The sequence below is a fragment of the Oryzias latipes genome, chromosome 4 (assembly GCF_053564925.1).
Source record: "Oryzias latipes strain Hd-rR chromosome 4, Olatipes_Hd-rR_3.1".
Classification (NCBI taxonomy): domain Eukaryota; kingdom Metazoa; phylum Chordata; class Actinopteri; order Beloniformes; family Adrianichthyidae; genus Oryzias; species Oryzias latipes.
In genome coordinates, this window is record NC_136240.1 from 19,863,872 (window position 1) to 19,882,737 (window position 18,866).

Genomic DNA, 18,866 nt, shown 5'->3' on the forward strand with positions numbered 1-18,866 from the left:
TCACACTGAAAGTGTGTAGGAAAGAACAGTGTGCTCCTTCAAGTTTATGGGTTCACATTAAGCAAGTGATTCTGATTTTTACAATGTGCATTAAAAAAGACACCATGAACTGAGACTGCATCCAAGATATAAACTGCCTAAATTGGAAACATAGCAGCCGAAGCGGGGAACAAAAGTGTGTGCTGCAGTGAATGCGCACGTGTCCCTCCTTTATGTACAAGGAACCAACTGTTGGGACACTTACAGGTGCACCTTGCACTCCGATGTCTCCTGGACCTCCTGGCAAACCGGGATAACCCTTTCAACACAACAGTAAAAAAACAAAAGTAACACATTTGGATATGGAAATTACAATAGTTTATGCTAACATATTAATAGTAAACATAGTTTTGTTGCATTTCCTGCAAGTTTTAAAGAACAAGGGTCCTGCAAAAGTGCGATGTCATGCTGTATGAAGTGTTTTTATTTGCAACTGCAAATGATTAGAACCCGCCTGAACTGCCTAACCTACTCCAGGCCTTCCAGGAAACAATCTGGTTTAAAGGCACAAAGAGACAGAGTGAAACTTCTAATATGTGTTATAACATATGCCACGGTATACTCTATTGCTCTGAATTAAAAAAACAAAACATTATGTTTAGCTTCACTAAGTTTCAACCTAACTAGACATTCACTTTTCAAATTAAATGCTATAGGGAAAAAACAGGTAATAAAAAAATGACAGAGGTTTGGTGCGTCTCTGCAAACTATCTTTAAGTTGGCTTCTAAACTCATCCAAAGACTTTTCTTAATGATTTGGTCATCGTTTGAAACAAGCTAACCTCCAGCTGGTTCACCTCAAGAACTCACATGAGTGAAAAAAAATAAAAATCTTCCTCCCTCATAAGCTATGACTGAAAATAATCTCTTTACAGACAGCTATCCAATTAAGTCATCTCTCTTCCATTTGGCACAATAATCGGCCAGGTAGCCACCGGGTCAGCCAGTTAGGTCAGGGCTTCATTCCAAATCCACAAGCGTGACGTTAATCCAAAACCTTGAGACGGAGAGGGACGCAGTCCAGGCCTCGACAGACACTGAGCCGCAGGAACAGTGCCGAACACACCACAACTCAGTTCCTTAAACAGTGTAGTGAGGGAATTATTGTGTCTTTAAAAACTAAGACATGTTTATCAAAACCAACTTCTTGCACATAAAAAAAGCCTTACAGTCATTACAAAGGCTACTTTGTTCAGGTTGATCTAGTTCCTAATGTTATTTTTGATTCACATGCTTTTCCAATTTTTTTTTAAGTAAAAGCAGAATACATCTTTTCAAGCTTTTACAATTTTAATCTTTTCGAGATCAACAAGGTCAACCACCTACAAGTTCTTTAAAGCACAGGAAACACTTAAGAAATGTCATCTTCTGATAACTGTAACCTTGCAGCTATGCAGCGACTGCCAAGAGCTGAAGTCAAAATCCTTCATTGGATCAGTGTACTCATGATACTAAAATGAGATTAGCTCACTTAACAGTTTGCTAAGATTAATGGAATGCTGTAGTTCATTTTTCAACTCCAACATCATGTAATTTGTTGCATGAAACACCAGATCTTGGCTCATTATCGTAAGAGGCTTTATGTACCCTTGGCCCCTGTTCTCCGACTGGACCTGTTGGACCCGCTGGTCCCCGATCACCCTGGTGATTTAAAAAAACAAGAAAAGATTAAATTGATTTATAAAAATCATGCACAATTCCAAATAAACAATGACGATGAACTTAAATGTATTTAAAAAAAATTAACCTGTTGGTAAATAAGTTAGTCATCTATACGTTCGATAAGACATATAGTAAGAAAAAAAAAGATAGGCTGTCAGGGTTTGACTGGTGCTGACAGACTGCATCGAGGGTAGATTTTGTACAAGAGGAGTAGGAGGACAAGTAAGAATCTGACAAGCAGATGGCTTCCCATCACAAGAACATGTTCTGACAAACGGGCCTTCTGGATAGGAAAGAAAGAGCAAAAGGCTAAGATGGAGGGAGGGAACAATGGAGATTGGAAAGAGGTGGGTGTTTTTTGGAGGATTGTCAATGATCATGTAAACCCATTCCACAAACTCTTTCTAGTCATGCGGGAAGAGAAAAAGGACATTTAATATGACAAATAACAGATATTAGCCTTTTTCAGATCCAGTAGAGGAGCGGAATTGTAAAAAGCAGTTATAGTTACGTGGATTTGACAATATTGTTATTGATGGGGATGTGAGAGTGTGGAGCGTTTACACAAGCCTGTGTTCTGGGGGGCCCAAGGGGCCTCAAGCCAAGGCTACTTAACATGGGCTTAATTATAGGTGTCTGTCACTGACAAGCACGCAGCTGATGCTGCCTGACAGCATAATGAGTGAAAAACGCACTGCTTACCTTTTCACCGGGAACTCCCATCACTCCAGCTATCCCGATCAAACCTGCAGGACCCTGGGGATGAGAGGAGAGCAGGAGGAAAAGGAATTGTGTTAAACATAAACACATCAGGAAAAACATACTGAGGATTATTTCCCAACCTGTCGTGACACCTGGAATGCAACAGGTCATAGATTCCAAGGGAATATTTGTCCTGCTGAATTTAGGAGAAACTTATAGATGAAGGTGAGATTAATTTCACTGTTGCTTTTTGTAAATATGCTAAATTTAGGTGCGGTCAAAAAACAAAACAAAATGAGGGTATTTAAAAAGGAACTAAAAAATGAATGTACAACAATGTTAATTTTTTTGATATTGTTTTAATTTAATCAAATCAAACTTTATTTATAAAAAGTGTTTTTCATGCCTTGCGCAACTCGCAAATGTAACGCTTTTTATATTTTTTATTGAGACATTTAGAAAAAGGTGATCACTTAAATCAGTAATCCCAGCTATTACAGACTAAGGAGTTGTCCTAATAATACATAAAAGGACATAATTAAATTTTTTAGTTTTTCTTAACTTTATATAACCATTCATATCATATTCAATACAGGCATTTTTGAGCCCCCTATCTCATTAGTATGGGCAAATCTTTCCTTAAAAACTTATTGTGTATAACTTGCTTCGTTTTTTCTGCCTTGTAATGCATCATCAGTCCATTGGGGGCAGTAGAAGGGCTTTTGGTGGGAAAAGTTTAGCTAATTTTCAAAACATGGTGAAAATAACTCACCTATGATTTGCTTTAAATAACTACTTGCTGTATTGAAAGAATGAAAAATGTGCTGATAATTAATTCTTTATAATACAGTTATACCATGTTAAAAATGTGTGGTTTAATTTTGTGGCAGCGGTTCTTTCCCCGAGCACTCATGTCAATATTTTTGCATCTTAAACTAACTTTGCTGTGAGCAAAAAGCTAAGAAATAACCCAACATATCATCATAGATACTATCTTTCTCTAAAAAAAATAGAAAATCCTGTTTTCTGAGTTTTTGACACGTACTTGAGGCATTTTTCTTATGAAAGAGAACAAATGTAATAAGAAATCATTTCATTATTGTATTTCTGAGTATTTCTCCTTTGGTTTGTTGACTTAACATTGAAAGTGGCGGCCTCTGCTGCGAGAATCACTTTCGCAACTTAACCGTAACCCATAATACTAATCCATAATCCATAAATTATTTTTCATGTGTAATTTTATTAAACGCCAGGGTCTGGTACAAACATTTGTTTTGTCATTCCGCACATTGTCTTTTCAAGGCCACGCCCTTGTAGCGGAGATTTCGGATGCTTCAGATAAACATGAAATATGGCTTTTTAAAAACATTTAGGTTTTGGGATTTTTGTTAAAAACTTCATAATCACAATTAAAACACCACTGGGAATGTTTTTATTTTCAAAAAATTCTCATAGGGGGACTTTAAAAGCATCTTAATTCCAAAGAAATTGAACTTTCTGTCAATTCTTTGACGCAGTGGGTGTAAAATTGGGTTAAACAAGTGGTGGGTGTAAAAAGTGGGTGTAAAATTGGGTTAAACAATTGTAAAACACTTGATGCTTTTTATTTTGACAAAAAATAAATAAAATAAAAAAAAACACATAAATTCCGCACAAAGAAATGTGTGGGCAGGAAATGTCAGTGGGACATACTGTTTTCAGATCAATCTTCATTCATGATAGAGGAGCTAAAGCTTTGACCAGGGTCAGTCTGACCCACAAACAATTTAAAGTTTAGAGCCAAAAGAATCCTATTGTATAACTTTTTTCTTTAAATCTTTTATTGCTTTAAAAAAAATAAATGTAAATATTAAGTCAGTTTATATTGCAGTCACAGAATTATTACTATAATGATATCTCTTTATTTAATAAATCTGTATAGCACTTTTAATACTTGGTAACACAAAGTTCTTTACACCAAGTGTAACAAGATTTAAAAGTGCCTGATTAATGTGGGGAACTACAAAAATAGACAGTGTGACCAGACTACCAAAGTCAGACTAAGTTTACAGCATTTTGTTTATAGCAGAAAAGGTAAAGAAAAAAAAAATAAAGAGGCTATTTGGGCTTATTTTTTTCCAACCTGAAGACATTTTCTCTCCTATCCATAAGGTTATCCCAATTCTGCTTAAATTTAAAAGACAAACTAAGTCAAGTTGACCTTTTTTATGTAATGGAACCATCCTGGATGAACCAGTCTTCACAAATAAGCATTTTCTTAAATTGATAGCCAACTAAATATTCCAATTATTGTATACCGCAAGATCATTTTTTAGTTTCTGTATTTAAATCAGTTTTAAATCTTTCTCTTTAATTTGCTAAATGTATAAATATGCATATTTGCATTCAACTTGTAGCAAACCACACCAGAGTTCACTTGCAAGTAAACCACAGTTTTCTGGTTTGGTTTGCAATAGCATCGAGGCAAACGTTCACACTTACTGAATCTGGAAGTTTGGGAACAAACTCAGTGTGAAAGGCTCCTATATGAAAACAAACCAAGTTTGCTCCAATTTATGTTCCTTAGTATGGTTCAAAAGTTCTGCCAACTTCAATGTTCTGCTCACTTCTCCTATATAAAGAAGAATGAGAGCAAGTCAAGCAGATGAACAACAGCTTAGTGAAGGGAGGCCATCTGAAAGCAGAGAAACCAACCTAAAATCCTTTAAGTGAAACACAAAGTGGACAAATGTCTTTCTGTGTATCACATAACCGAGGGGAGTACTTTTACAGGATTTCCCATGTCACAGGTGAGCTTTTACTGTACAGCCAACTTAAGCACTGACAACTGCTGACCTTAACAGTTAGGAAAGAGTTACAGCTGATGTCACACACAGTTAAGAGTTCTGGACTTCTCTCTCATGATATTTATTTGAACACTGAGTCACAGACATGAAAATGAGGTCACATAGTTGGACATTTGGACACCATTTCAAAGCTTTCTCCTAGCTGTCTTTGGTAAATGATATTGATAGATATTTTATAGCTTTTAGACTTGAAGTTGATTTAAAAAAAGGAACTTTCAGCAACTAATCTAAATTGGCTAAAACGACACTGAGCTCTTAAATCTTTACTCTAATAAAAGTTAACTTTAAACTGTAGGTTTGGTTTTGATACGGGAGCACACAGAGTAGATGGGTGCATTGAAAACGTCAATAAATCAACCTCAGCTTAAAAGATTCTGTGTCTTGCATGTATAATCTATCTGGAAAGTGATGTAATGGCATTCATTAGAGTCTCCATATGTTTTAAAGTCGTTTTTGTCTTCACAGCTCCATGGTTCCTGTTTGCCTCAAAGGAACGTCTACTCTGTAACTGCATAATGCCTCTCATATGTGAGCTGCAAACAAAACTGTCCAACATGGCCCACTAGGTTGCCTCTACTATGCACAGAATGCAAATATTAGCATTAAGGGGCCCGCAGAAGGGACAGGCATGCTTTCTGTGTTCAAAACAGTCATGGGGATTTTACAAAGGGAAGACCTCCTTCGGGTTAAGGCCTTTTTTTTACATAAGAGACATAAATAAATGTGATTTTTTTCAGGGAAATAACTCGGTAGTGTTTGACAAAAGTAAAATTTTGCACATTTAAGGATTTTTAGTCAGGATTTTTGAATAACACATTATTTTCTAAATTTGAATCGAGGTAGGGACAAAAGTAAACAAAAGTAAAAGACATGTTTTAATTTAATAAAGAAACATTCAATAAAAGTAACTTTATTTAAAAAACAGTATGTTTTGGCCAAACTCTACCACTTTTACATTCCAGTAGTTTCCAACTAAATCATTTTTCCTGGAAAAATGATTTAGTTAATGTAAGTTCAATTCTGCTATTATAGATGGGATTTGCCCTCAGGCTTACTCCATAATATTTTTTAAAAAGTGAAAAGCGTTTAAGCTGATGGCAGATTTGTGCTGTGATATGATCGCCCTCCAGCTCTGTACAATTGATATATCACAGTACAATATCATTTAACAATCACTTTATCTGAGTAATCTACAGTTTTTTTATTCAAGATCATGTTGGGTTGAGCGTCTTGCCCAGAGACACCATGGCTGTGAAGCCTAGGAATTGTATTGTCAATTTCTTGTGGATATCTTATAGGTTTATGTCTCTATTTGCATCTTCTGTTTCTTTCTTGAACATTAACTTTGTTCGTTGGTTCAACCATGTAAAGCAGAACATAAATCATTAAATTGCCCTTTTCATGAATTTTAGTGAGACAAAAGCAAAAGCTCTACTTTTTCTGAAGTTATTTTTCTCCTCATCATAAGCTATACTCTTTAATGGCAGCTAATGTTTTCAGCATCATCATTTTCATTGTCTAAAGCAATGTCTTTTCTGTATTTTTTGTACAAATTCAGAACACATGTTTGATTGCATTTTGTGATTTTTTTTTGCATGAATTTTGATAGATGTATTGCATTACTGCTCATTCTCGCACTACAATTTTCCCTGGTTTATTGTGGGATTTTGTTCAAAAAACTACATGCAATATGTGAAATTTGTGAAGTAGGATGCTAGATGTTTTAATGTGGTAAAACCCCTCACTACAGACTTTATACACTTTAGACAGACATTACCATTTTGGTAAATTTCTCTCTTGTTTAAACTCTAAAAGTGTAAACTTTTGTGGAAAAACCGGTCCTGTTATAGGATGAAAGCTAAGATCTGATTGCGATTGAAAATGTATGTAGACTCTAAAGGCAGAATGCGTTCTGTATGTGAGACGTGGAACAGAAGAGATTGATTGACAAGGTCAACAGCCAATAATGATGCAGAACATGCAGAACCAGTGTGCTGTTTAAAAAAAAGAGCATGAAATTACAGAAAAAAATCTTTGAGACTGCAAAAGGTGCACTTCAATATAGCCAGGGAACACCATATGTATTTTGGGGTTTTTTCTTTTTTTTCTTTCTGAGTTTTGAAACGAATAAAATATAGGACTTTAAAAGGCAGCATAATATTGAAAGTTAGCCAACTAATAAAAAAAAAACTGAAGATGCTGCAACTGCAAAGAAACTAGAATGATAATTCTAAAATAGTGTATACAACTAAGCCAACAAGTAGCCAACAAGTAGCGCATAAAGGTGACTACAAAGGTCTACCAGGAAACCAAACCCAACTCAGGTGTGAGCACCAAAAGGAAATAAATCAGCAAACAACAGGAAAGGCAGAATTGAGGGGGCGCGGTGTCGCGGTTAACCACATTCCACAACCCCCCCCAAAACACAAAAGCCCCCGGCGGCCGCGTCACAAATGACTACAATTACAACCAGTATTCTTATTAACTAATAAGAGTAACAACTAACTACTACCTATCTAAATAAAAAGCAAACTATATAGGTGTTGTAGAATGACTGTGTTTGTGTGTGTGTGTGTGTGTGTGTGTCAGCACGCTGTGTGTATAGAAGGAAGGAGCGCACACACGTATGTTAGCTGCACGCGAGTTTCACCTGTGCTCTCTGGTACAGACATCTTCTCAGGATATTATATATTGCCCAGTAATAAGCAGACTGCAGACACTTTGTCACCTTTCTGGTAGCCATGAAGCCTGACACCCATGAAGAACGCGGGCAAGAGGCACCGCCTTTGTATATACAGACACGTAACTTTGCGCTGCACAGAATAGTTCCCAAATAAAACATGTAGTGATATTCATCGAAATCTAACAGTGCGCGTTCATGTTTGGTGTTACAGAGTGAATGAGATAAGTAATAGCCCCCCCACACACACACAGACACACAAAATCCTCCGGAGAGGATCAAGAACGCACGCAGCTTTTAATGGAAATGTATACAATGGAAATTAATAATTAGAATGCAGTATTTCCTCGTATTTCCTCGCGAGACGGAAACTTCTGTTGTAGAATGAGGATGTGTATGTGCTTGTGACACCGCGCGCGTTTAAGAAGAGGGAGTGCGCCGCGTGCAGCGTAGAGGGAATGAGAGGCACGACGCTGGGAGTGAAAGAAAACAGTAGTAAAAGGTTTCCCCCAGAAGCCCTTGTAGTCTGACTTGGACTAGCAGAAAAAGTAAATTATCAGCAAAGATGAATGTTTTTTAATGTGTTTATTATAGCTCCAATCACGCACCATATGCAAAACTTTCCAAAAAAGAAAAAAACGTTAAAAAAAAGTACGGTCATGACCTCAACCCCGCGGTGATGAGATGCGGTGATGCGGTTATCGTCACACCCTTAGGCAGAACTTTTACAAAATAAAACAGGACATTAAAAAAAAAAGTTTTATAAATTAATCAATTGATTCATCTTTTAAAACCATTTTGTCCCTCTCGGGGTCACGGGGCTGCTGGAGCCTATGCCGGCTACTCGTGGGCGAAGGCAGACATCCTGGACAGGTCGCCAGTCTGTTGCAGGGCCACAATCACACACCCATGCACACTCACATTCACACCTAGGGACAATTTAGAGTTACCCATTAACCTGTGAAGTATGTTTTTGGACAGTGGGAGAAAGCTGGAGTCTCTGGAGAAAACCATCGCATGCACGGGGAGAACATGCAAACTCCACACAGAAAAGCCCCGCATTGGTGTTCTGGTTCAGGTCCCCCAGCCAGGACTTGAACTGGGGGCCTTCTTGCTGTGAGGGAAGAGCGCTAACCACTGCTAACTTTTAAAAATGTGCCAATTAAACAGAAAATGGTCAAAAGAGGCTATGAAAAAGCCTGGACTATAAACCATGTACATGAGTCCGTTTATCCTACTCTACTAATGTTTGATGTCACTTTGCTTGGCTGGGTTTCTTTTTGATTACCGGTACTTATTCTTTGTTTTGTTGCCAACCCCTATTTTAAGTTAGACTAAAAAAAATCATCCATGAATTATGAAAGCTGCTTACCAGTGGCCCGATTTTTCCAGCTTTTCCAACGTCCCCTATCTCCCCCTGAAGCAGTAAACATAAAAACAGAGAAAAATCAATTTTAATAACATCATAGCTTTGCTCAGGCATTATGCTGCTGTCTACAGACAAGATATGTGAGAGCCAAAACAGAAATGACACACTCCACTAGGGTTAAAAATATAAAAGCATCTAAATAATCTTAAAGCGCTGACAGATATTAACTTTTAAAAACCACAACTTAGGATAAAAAACCTAACCTACCTTTAAACCTTCAGGGCCAGGTTCTCCAATGTATCCTTTTCTTCCAGGCCTTCCCTACATAAACATGATGAGCAGACAGTGAGATGTGTTATGGATATCACTTTGTAACTGCTTTCTTCCAAACATTAAGTTAACTTTTTTCTCTGGAACACCTTCAAAAATATTAAAGTCTGTGTGTCTTTTTGTGTGTACTCTCAGCGAAATATTGGGGATTCTTACATTGGGGCCAGAGCTGCCGCGGGGGCCGAGTGGTCCTTCATCGCCCTGCAGAGTCACAGTACGAATTATCATGCACACAAACAAATGACATTGCAATCCTAACATGATACATGTACTTGCTGAAAATAGACACCAAACATTGCAGACAAAATAAAACCTGCTGAATCGAAATTTTTACAGGAACATTATTGCAGGAAAAACGATTGCATCGATTACAAACTAAGTAAAAGCAGAAGCATGGCTAAAGACCCCTTTGAAGAATAAGCCTCATTGATCCATTTTGTTTAAAGGGCTATACGTCATAATCAAAACATGGTGTCCGTTAATACAACCAAGCTTTTCCTTACCGAACAGCAAACTAAATTACAGAAATCTTTTAATCCAACTGAACATGATGTGCTAAACACCTTTGGGTGTACAGTCTTACTGAAAACCACTGTATGTCCAATTTCCACCTTAATGTCTTTATGCATCAAGACTTGCTCCTTAATTTGTGTCAAATGCAAGTGTGTGATGTTGGGAAACACAAGCCAGTTCCACATCTCTGTAGCCCCGATGTTGCACTTTAACTTTTAAAGTTACACAGTGCATAGTGTTAACTGATCTCTTTTATTTCGACAACTGCATAAAGCCAAGTTTTAAAAGGCACTGAATGCTAAATCACACTGAAGCATGCCTAAAGATATCAAAGAGTGAGCCAAAGCCTTTCAGGAATGATTAGCTTGTACCTGTATTAATCATTCTTGCCTTGTTCAAATCATTGGAGAAATCCCACCATGAGCCAACTTTTTTTATTTCCTTGTCACACGGAATCAAACACCCAGAATTCATTTGGTCTCTCTTACCTGTATACCTTTTGGCCCTGGTGGGCCTTGGGGCCCTCTCACACCCTGAAGACCCTGAAAATTATTAATTTGTGTGAGCTGAAATAGATACATTCTAAATCCCAAAATAAGTATAGTAAAAGCGTTTTCACCTTAAGTCCTGGGGGGCCGTTAGGCCCAGGCACTCCAATGTCTCCAGGGAATCCCTTTACAATAGAAAAGACATTTTATCATTTATGGTCGACATATCACCTAAATCGATACCCTAACGAAATATTGTGGTTTGTTTTGTAACTTTGTTCATAAAAAGATCTATAAATCTTTCTCTCTCTCCTTCACTGCCTGTCTGTCTGTCTCTCTATTGAAGAAGGAAAATGAAAATGTGCTGCTGCTGTTGTTAGGAGAGTTTGGAGCCCACAGGTTGGTTAAAAAATAACTGTAAGAAGCTGTGATTATTTGATGAAGTTACACTTGAATGGTATTGATGTGTTTTTTGCAGCATAAAGAAGCCATAAGGAGAAAAGTGTTTTGCAACTGGACATTAATTTTTTGGAATCATTTGCACTCTCATAGACCAGAGGACACAAATATACAATTTAAACCTAATGCAATGAAAACACAAAATTAATTTCAATTATGTTCTTTTAAAAAAGTTCACAGTGTGTATATGTGGACATTTTATTTCCAAATCACAAGTCACTGTGGTTGCAGTAAAGGTCAGAAAACAATACAGAAGATCACTATATCATACAAGGTTTATTATCTGTTATGTAATCTTGTCATTTGTGTGCATGTGTGTGTGTTGCCCTTCTCCAGCCCCCCTTTGAATGACATGGACATAAGGAAACCAGTGATGTCAGCTAATCTATGACTTTGATTTGTCAGGTAGAGCACATGGATGGGTAGTAGAGTGGGTTCAGCAGCATAGAGGAGGGTTGATTTTCCCAGCATGCTTTCATGTCTTTGTTGAGTTCCACATAAGTTTCGGAGCAAAAACTTTTTTATTTTTACTAAACAATTTCAGGTAGTGGATGTGTTGATTTTCAAGAACCAAATCTAACTTTAAAAGGTTTTCTTTGTTTGCATTTCTTTATGCAAAGGTGCATGTCTAATGTCTTCCTGGTGTGTTTGAACAAACACAAGTGTTTAAGTCCATGGAGATGAGTGTCACATATTAGAAATCGACCAGTCAGAAGTAACCTTTTGGGCGGTGTATAGTGTTACATGCATAAACAAATTGAAACCAACAAGAAAACGTAATCAAAAGACTGATTACAGTATGGGTGTTTTGAACAAACACAACAGTAATGCAAGGGTAAGGAGTAGGGCTGTAATAATTGACCAATTAATTGATGAATCGATTTCTATTACTAGCGTCCAATCAGATCGATGTGGCTGAGGCAGAAACTAATGAAATCAACCAATACCATTTAAAGGTCGTTTCAGAATGAATTAAATTGATTATATTGATATTGGAAAATATTATATGAATTTAGACATAGTAGATTTAATGTACTATAAACATAAAAATGACCAAGTGAACTCACATCAGAAAACACACACATGTGATGGCAGCAAAAACTGATCAAGCCATCATCGCAGTCCAATGTGTGGAAACACTTTAAATTTTGCAAAGACACGTGACCATACAGTGTGGTAGAATGTTCTAATAATGTTTAGTTTGTGTTATATTTATGTGGAAAAACAGCGGTGAGCTGAACTTTGTTAAACTAAAATGTGAATGAATATTTGTTTTCTTGTTTACTTGTTTGTTTGAACACATATTTAATTTACACGTGATTGTCTTGCAAGAAATACAAGAAATCTGGAAAACTTAACCTGCACTGTTCAGTATCCAGGTATTTATCTCTGAGTCCCACTGGTTGAAGTTCTGGCTAAAGAAATATAGTAAAATATGCAGAATAGAGAAATACATGGATTTGCTACTTACTTCTGGTCCTGGAAGCCCAGGTGGTCCTTGAGCCCCCGTCTCTCCAATTTTACCCTGTTAAGTATGACAACAACAATTCATGGAGACAGAAAAAAAACGTAACTTTGCGTTTGTTCATTTAGTTTTAGTTTAGTTCAATCTGCCTAATAGTCATCCCTCAGGCAGTTACTTCTGAAGAAATAATGATTATTCGTGTCAGTTGAATAAGGGCTTTGCCTTTGTCAGTGAGGTCAACCGAGGCTGCATAGTGCTATATTTGTTAGCAGTCTAACCTCGCAGCGAGAAGGTCTTGGTTCAAATGCCAGCTAGGGTTTCTTCTCATGGATGTGTGGGTTTTCTCTGAGCATTCTGGCTTCCTCCCATAGTCCACAACATGCTTCATTGCTTAATTGAAGATTCTAAGTGATCCCTTATGTGTGAATGTGTGTGGGGTTGTCTGTCTCTGTGTGGCCTGCAATGGACTGCCAAAGAGTGAGCCCCATCTTCACCTGCATGTAGCTAAGTAGGCTCCAAATACTGTAAAAAAGGTGATTAGGAGTGTATAAGATGTCAGACCAAGCGTGCCATGATCCTTTTACTAAAATCTTTGGTTTGAATTCCCACGTCTCTTTGTGTTGAAGGTTTTTATGAGAACTGATGGGGGGTGAACATAGAAACAAAGCGCTGCAAGATGTTCCTAGAGATAGATATTAAAGAATTAAAGGAAGCAAAGAGACATTCAACATACCGATGGTCCTGGCATCCCTTTGGGCCCAGGAGGTCCAGGTGCACCAAGAGCTCCCTGAAAGAGGCAGATACTCTTTCATTAATATCATTTATTTACATACATACATACACAAACATTATCATACAATAATTTGCAATTAACAATTTGCAAATACCAAATGAAGATATTAACTTCTACCTATTCCATAGATTAAGCTTAAGTAATGTGCTTGGAGTTGAGGAATGACTGGTAATTTATTTGAGGTCTAATTAAATGGAGCAGAAACGCATTTGTGGTGTTAGCTTTACCTTATCACCTTGGTACCCCATCTCTCCAGGCTCCCCCCTGTGTCCCACTTCACCCTAGATTTCATAGTATCACACACAGATATAAAACAACACTGCCCTGCCACAGCAACTAAAATATCACAACAGATTAGAGATTCATATGAGTTCATCACTGCATATACAGTAGATATTCTAACAAAGCTAAATGTGATCTAGAGATGGATGATAAGGCAAAATATTTGACTGTGTGAGATTTCGGCCATACGTGCAAAACGTTTCTGTGGAAATCACTTCCTCTGGATCGATTCAAACTGTTTGACCAGCCAAAATATTTATAATAAATTTTTGTTTTTCACATTTTGTCAATTAGAAAATGTTCTATGTTTCCTTAAATAAAGCTGCTTTGTGCTGTGCAATAACCTTTTTTGGCAAAAATTAAGCCCCACCCACATCTTGTTGGTGGGTAATCTTCTTTTATTATAATTTGTAGTCGGGTCAATTGCTTGACTTTTTTTCTTTTCCTTCCTTTACTTTGTGAAGCACTTTGTGAGTCGCCCCCTGTGAAAAGTACTACATAAATAAAGATTAAGGATGAACTGCCTGTTCTAACCAGGTCACTGCTGCTTCCATTTGTCTAAATAATCTCTTTTATTTCATTGACTCATTGACAGAGTTCATTTATATGTACCTGACTTGGCATCACCTTTATTTCTTTTTAAATAACATGACAAATAAACATAATTAGTTTTTTTCTCCTGATAAGCTCAACTTTTCTGGGGGCTTCAGCACAAACTCCTTCAACCTTCCCCAACTGTCAGGCCATTATACAAAATTTCTATACTCTTTTTACTTGTCAAGTATTTGTGAACTTCTGCTTGCTAAAGGTTACCACTTTGCCTACTACAAAACATTTTTTAAAATAAATTATCTATTTTTAATAATGGTAAGATGGGGTAAATTAAATAATAATAATGCATTGGATTTATCTGCGCTCTTCCATTGTGTGTATTATTTATTCACTCTTCATTTATACTTGGAGATGGTAGAGGTGTGGCTGCCAATTCATGCCTATGGCCCCTCTGACCATCACACAATGCTGATAGGCAGTATGTGTTGCCCAAGGACCCCCACTGGGTGATGTTTATTGATCTATGTTTGTGGACATGGTAAATGATCCCAGTGCCCTGTGAATTGAACCCTGGATTCCTGTGTGGCAGCCCTTTACCTTACCAACTAAGCTACCCAGCCCCAATTGTATCCCTGTTACAGTGTCTCGATGTTACAGTGATACACTATCAATTTGGCCTGGCAGTAAAGTTATGATGTCTTTTTATGATAAAAGATTGAAAAATATATAATTATTACTTTTATTATTATTTTAATGAGGATTGTGTGAACCCTAGCCCCCAAACATTGACTGTTTGGGGGTTCTTTGCCACTAAACCATGTAACCCAGGGCTAAAATACAAAAACTGAACCACTGACATTCTGCATATATGTGCACTGCAATAGTATAAATATTTAGATCACCTTATCACCTTTCAATCCAGGCAGGCCGACTTGTCCCGCTGGGCCCTACAAGACAGATGCAAAAAACAGTCAAGAAAAGATTCCCACAAAAGTTACCACTGTAGAAAAAGAAATTGTTGTGTCTGTGCTCCCTGAGTTATAATTTCTAAATTCAAGGATCAGCTTACCTGAGGTCCCGGCATGCCAGCCAGTCCCCGTAGTCCCTCAGGCCCCAGGTCCCCCTGTGGAGAGAAAGCCCAGATGAAATTTGTGCATCAAAAACATGCTCCCTTCTGATCAAGACTGTTGTCTGACATTTACAGGGATTCTTTAGTCTAAATACATGTGATCACTTGTGGAGCTTATTTTGTCTTTTCCTGCACAGACATTCCTTTTTGTCACATTCTATCAACAGTATGAGGCAGAGCCAGTCATGGAGTTCTTATTTATCTATTTTGTTTTTGTTGTTTTAAGCCTGCTCACTGATGCCAGCCCATAATTTCTATTCACAAAAGTGTTAATGAACCACAAGGTGTTCTTTCACAGACAGACAGGCCAGCTACTCAGCCACTGTTCTCCACTGTGTCCGAGACTTCATGGATCAGTGCTCTTTAAACAAGTCACATAGGGAAACTGAGATAGAATTTTCCACTGTAGTCCTGAGGGCCATCCCATTCAATCTTGACTGAAACTGCTGATATAAAGAAATAGTGGCTCTGAAAAAGAAAAGTAATGATTTTTTTTAAAAATCATTTTATTTTGTCAAAACTTACAAAAAGTGAGAATTACAATCAGCCTTTTTCTTTTTTACAGATTGTTGTAACTGCCTTGTAGGCAATGACAATTTTGATCTTTTTCACACTGCACTTTGGCAACATGCTTAGCGGCCACTTCCAATGAAAAGTAAAACCATGTAAAAGCAAGTTTGGGGCTTCTGCACCAAGCTTCTTCCAACTGTAGGTGGCAGACTTGTGCTAGTAAACAGCAGAAAAAGAAAAAAAAGAAGCCACTCCTTGCTTGTCCAGTGTAAACAAGACCATGGGTTAAACACACATTCTTTAAAGAGTTTCAAATTCCCAGAATATACGTAGCTTTTAGACCAGCAAATATGTAAACAACAGCAACAGGAAAGGAAAAGAATTATCTACAGGGAAATCTGAAGTTTGAGTGCATAGATGCACTTTTACTAATTTTTTTGCAAACCAAACATCAGTGAGGTTGATATTTAGTTTGCAAGTCCAGAATGGCATATTTTTATTTTTTGTCCTACATTTTCAGTGTCTTCCCTGTTGTACAATTTCATTTCTGGGAAGTACAGAAACCCAATCCCTACTGTAGCTGTGTGTCACAGTGTGTACTCTCAAACCCAATAAAGTCAATGTTACATGAAGACACGGAGCCTGTGTGGATCAGGCATGGCAGGTATGTAGATACTGTCCATATGTTAAAGAATACCAATTGAAATACACAAAGAGAACGGCTTCATCACTGCAAGGGGGTTTTCAGTTGTCTACAGATGTCTCATACAGGTTGATGACTAAAAGTGAGACATTTTCGCACTCTACATACAAAACAAGCGGCGTTGATTGCTCATTGAAAGCTAAATCAGTGGCCACGGTGGCCATGTTCCCTGGGTGCTGGCTTCCTGGGCCCGGCAGCCCTCTCTCCACAAAGGGAGAGGGATCCCTGAGTTCTCTGGCAAGACCAAGAGCTGGGGATCACATTACATCTGAGTCTGGGGGTGTCCGTGTCCCTGTGGTGTGGGTTCTGGTCCTTGCCCCTGAGCGCTGGGCCTCGCCAAATTCCCAACTGTGGGCGAGACTGGTGGGGCCATGTTTACAACACCTCTTATGGACCCCCCCCCTCCCCTGGTTGTCCTCCTCCTGGGCGGGGATGGCTGGGTGGCTGCCTGGGGCGTGGGGCGGGTCTCCCTGGCTCATACCTGAGGTTGGGGGGATGCCTAGAACTCCTGGGCGGTGGTGAGACGCTTGTATGGGGCTGTGGGCGCTATTCTGGAGTGGGGCCCCGCGTTGGGCCCTCCCGGGGCGGGGGGGGGGGGGGGTGCTCTCCTGGTTAGGCTGGAGCTTGCACTCTCTGTCGCCCCATGCCTCCCTGCTCTCTGGCTTTGGGGGCCCCCGTGGCGGTCCTGCTGGCCCTGGCCTGGGTGCCAGATGTGATCGCCCGGGTGGCGGTTGTTCACTATCTGCAGCCGTGCGGGTGTTTGGGGGTTCTAGCTGCCGCTGCTGCTACGGTGGGGGTCTTGGTGTGGGGATGACTGGGCAATCTCCCTCCTTCTTTTTACATTCCATCATCCATTTTAGAAGAACATGAACAATCACTCGAGCACAGGTGTTAGCTCACCTTTGCACTAATATTTTGCGTGATCGAATGAAATATTTCACACTAGTTGGTTTGAATGCATAGGTATGCGTGTGTGAACAATATTTGTATAGTGTACATGTTGACACACACTACATTTGAGTGTGTGTGTGGACAGGCCCCGCCCTTATAGACTTGTATTACATCTGAACCTTACCGTAATGAGTATAACCATCCAGAAACTTGTTGCTTTATGCTCCTTCATGGGTTTACCCCAACCCTTCTATTATCATCCTCCTATCCCCCCCTCTTTAACATCCCTCTCTCTTCTTCCCTCCTTTCGTTTTCCGTCCGGTCCAACACAAAAGATTTTCAAATATGATTAAAATGAATAAAGTTTGGTCTCAATTACAAAAGGGGTTTATTCAGACATACCTCTGGTTTGTCAGAAGATTCATAACCCCTGTTGTTAAAGTAAAATATGTCCAACACAAGACGACTTTAGCTGTCATCTGTTTGCCCAGCTGTTGGACAGGACAAGTAAAAAATAAAACATTAAAAAAGCTGAATCTGTTAAACTTTGAATAATCAGCCACTCGGATTTGGTGGTATTGTATGGATGTACATATTGTTTGAAAATTGATCATGGAGGAGAAATCAATAATTGCAGTTTGTCCTTGGTTGGAATCTTATGAAACCATGTCTACAGCTGTAAAGGATACATCCTGGAGCAAGATTTGCACCTCTTTGACATTTTGCACCAAGCCTCTTCCAACTGTGAGTACGTGCGGTAGTTTCAGTGATAGACCTGTGTGAACACCATTCTTAAAGAGTGTCTGGTTAGCGCATTCTTGAATATGCATTACATGCTCGGCGTGTACTTAGCATCAAGTGTGAATGTGAGTGTGTATGGTTGTTTGTCTCTCTGTGGCCCTGCGATGGACTGGCGAATCATCCAGGGTGTACCCCTCCTTAACCTGGCAGTGGATGGGATAAGCTCCAGTAGCCTCATGACCCCAAAGGGATTAAGCCGTCTTTGAAAATGACTGAATAGACAAAGAATTAAAGGGTTTCTATTGTTGAATATTGTCATGTACCAATTGCATCATCTCACTGTAATATAGGAGCCTGTAACTTGTTGCTGTAAACACGTTGATAATTGGATGGGCAGGTTTTTTGTGATGTACGAAGTCATTTGTTCTAAAAGAAAATACCTGCTCTAAAAATTTATTGATAAAGAAACACTACTTAATTTGAAGGTGGGCTACTCATTATATGACCTTATTTCTAAGTATTCTTGCATCATTAAAGACTTAAAGTCCCACTCCAATGAAAATAGTGTTTTAGGTGTTTTTAATATGTTCTTGTGGCAATTTGCTGATAATGGAGGACATATATTATTAAAGTTAAGCTCAAACTTGAATTTGAGATTTTTTTTATTATTGAAATTATCGTCAATCAGGAGCAGATGAAAAAATGCTGTTTA

At 38.5% G+C, this 18,866-nt stretch overlaps 1 protein-coding gene across 1 annotated transcript in view; it reads right to left on the bottom strand.

Moving 5' to 3' along the window:
* The window catches only part of col24a1 (collagen type XXIV alpha 1), a 94,400-nt gene that overhangs the window by 33,618 nt on the left and 41,916 nt on the right, over nucleotides 1–18,866 (bottom strand). The window contains exons 15-27 of the mRNA XM_011474161.4: nucleotides 15,250–15,303; nucleotides 15,083–15,127; nucleotides 13,574–13,627; nucleotides 13,287–13,340; nucleotides 12,560–12,613; nucleotides 10,761–10,814; nucleotides 10,630–10,683; nucleotides 9,785–9,829; nucleotides 9,566–9,619; nucleotides 9,302–9,346; nucleotides 2,404–2,457; nucleotides 1,627–1,680; nucleotides 245–298 (exon numbers count right to left, since the gene is read on the bottom strand). Coding sequence (XP_011472463.1) covers nucleotides 245–298; nucleotides 1,627–1,680; nucleotides 2,404–2,457; nucleotides 9,302–9,346; nucleotides 9,566–9,619; nucleotides 9,785–9,829; nucleotides 10,630–10,683; nucleotides 10,761–10,814; nucleotides 12,560–12,613; nucleotides 13,287–13,340; nucleotides 13,574–13,627; nucleotides 15,083–15,127; nucleotides 15,250–15,303 — 675 coding nt within the window. The remainder of the gene's footprint in view (nucleotides 1–244; nucleotides 299–1,626; nucleotides 1,681–2,403; nucleotides 2,458–9,301; nucleotides 9,347–9,565; nucleotides 9,620–9,784; nucleotides 9,830–10,629; nucleotides 10,684–10,760; nucleotides 10,815–12,559; nucleotides 12,614–13,286; nucleotides 13,341–13,573; nucleotides 13,628–15,082; nucleotides 15,128–15,249; nucleotides 15,304–18,866) is intronic.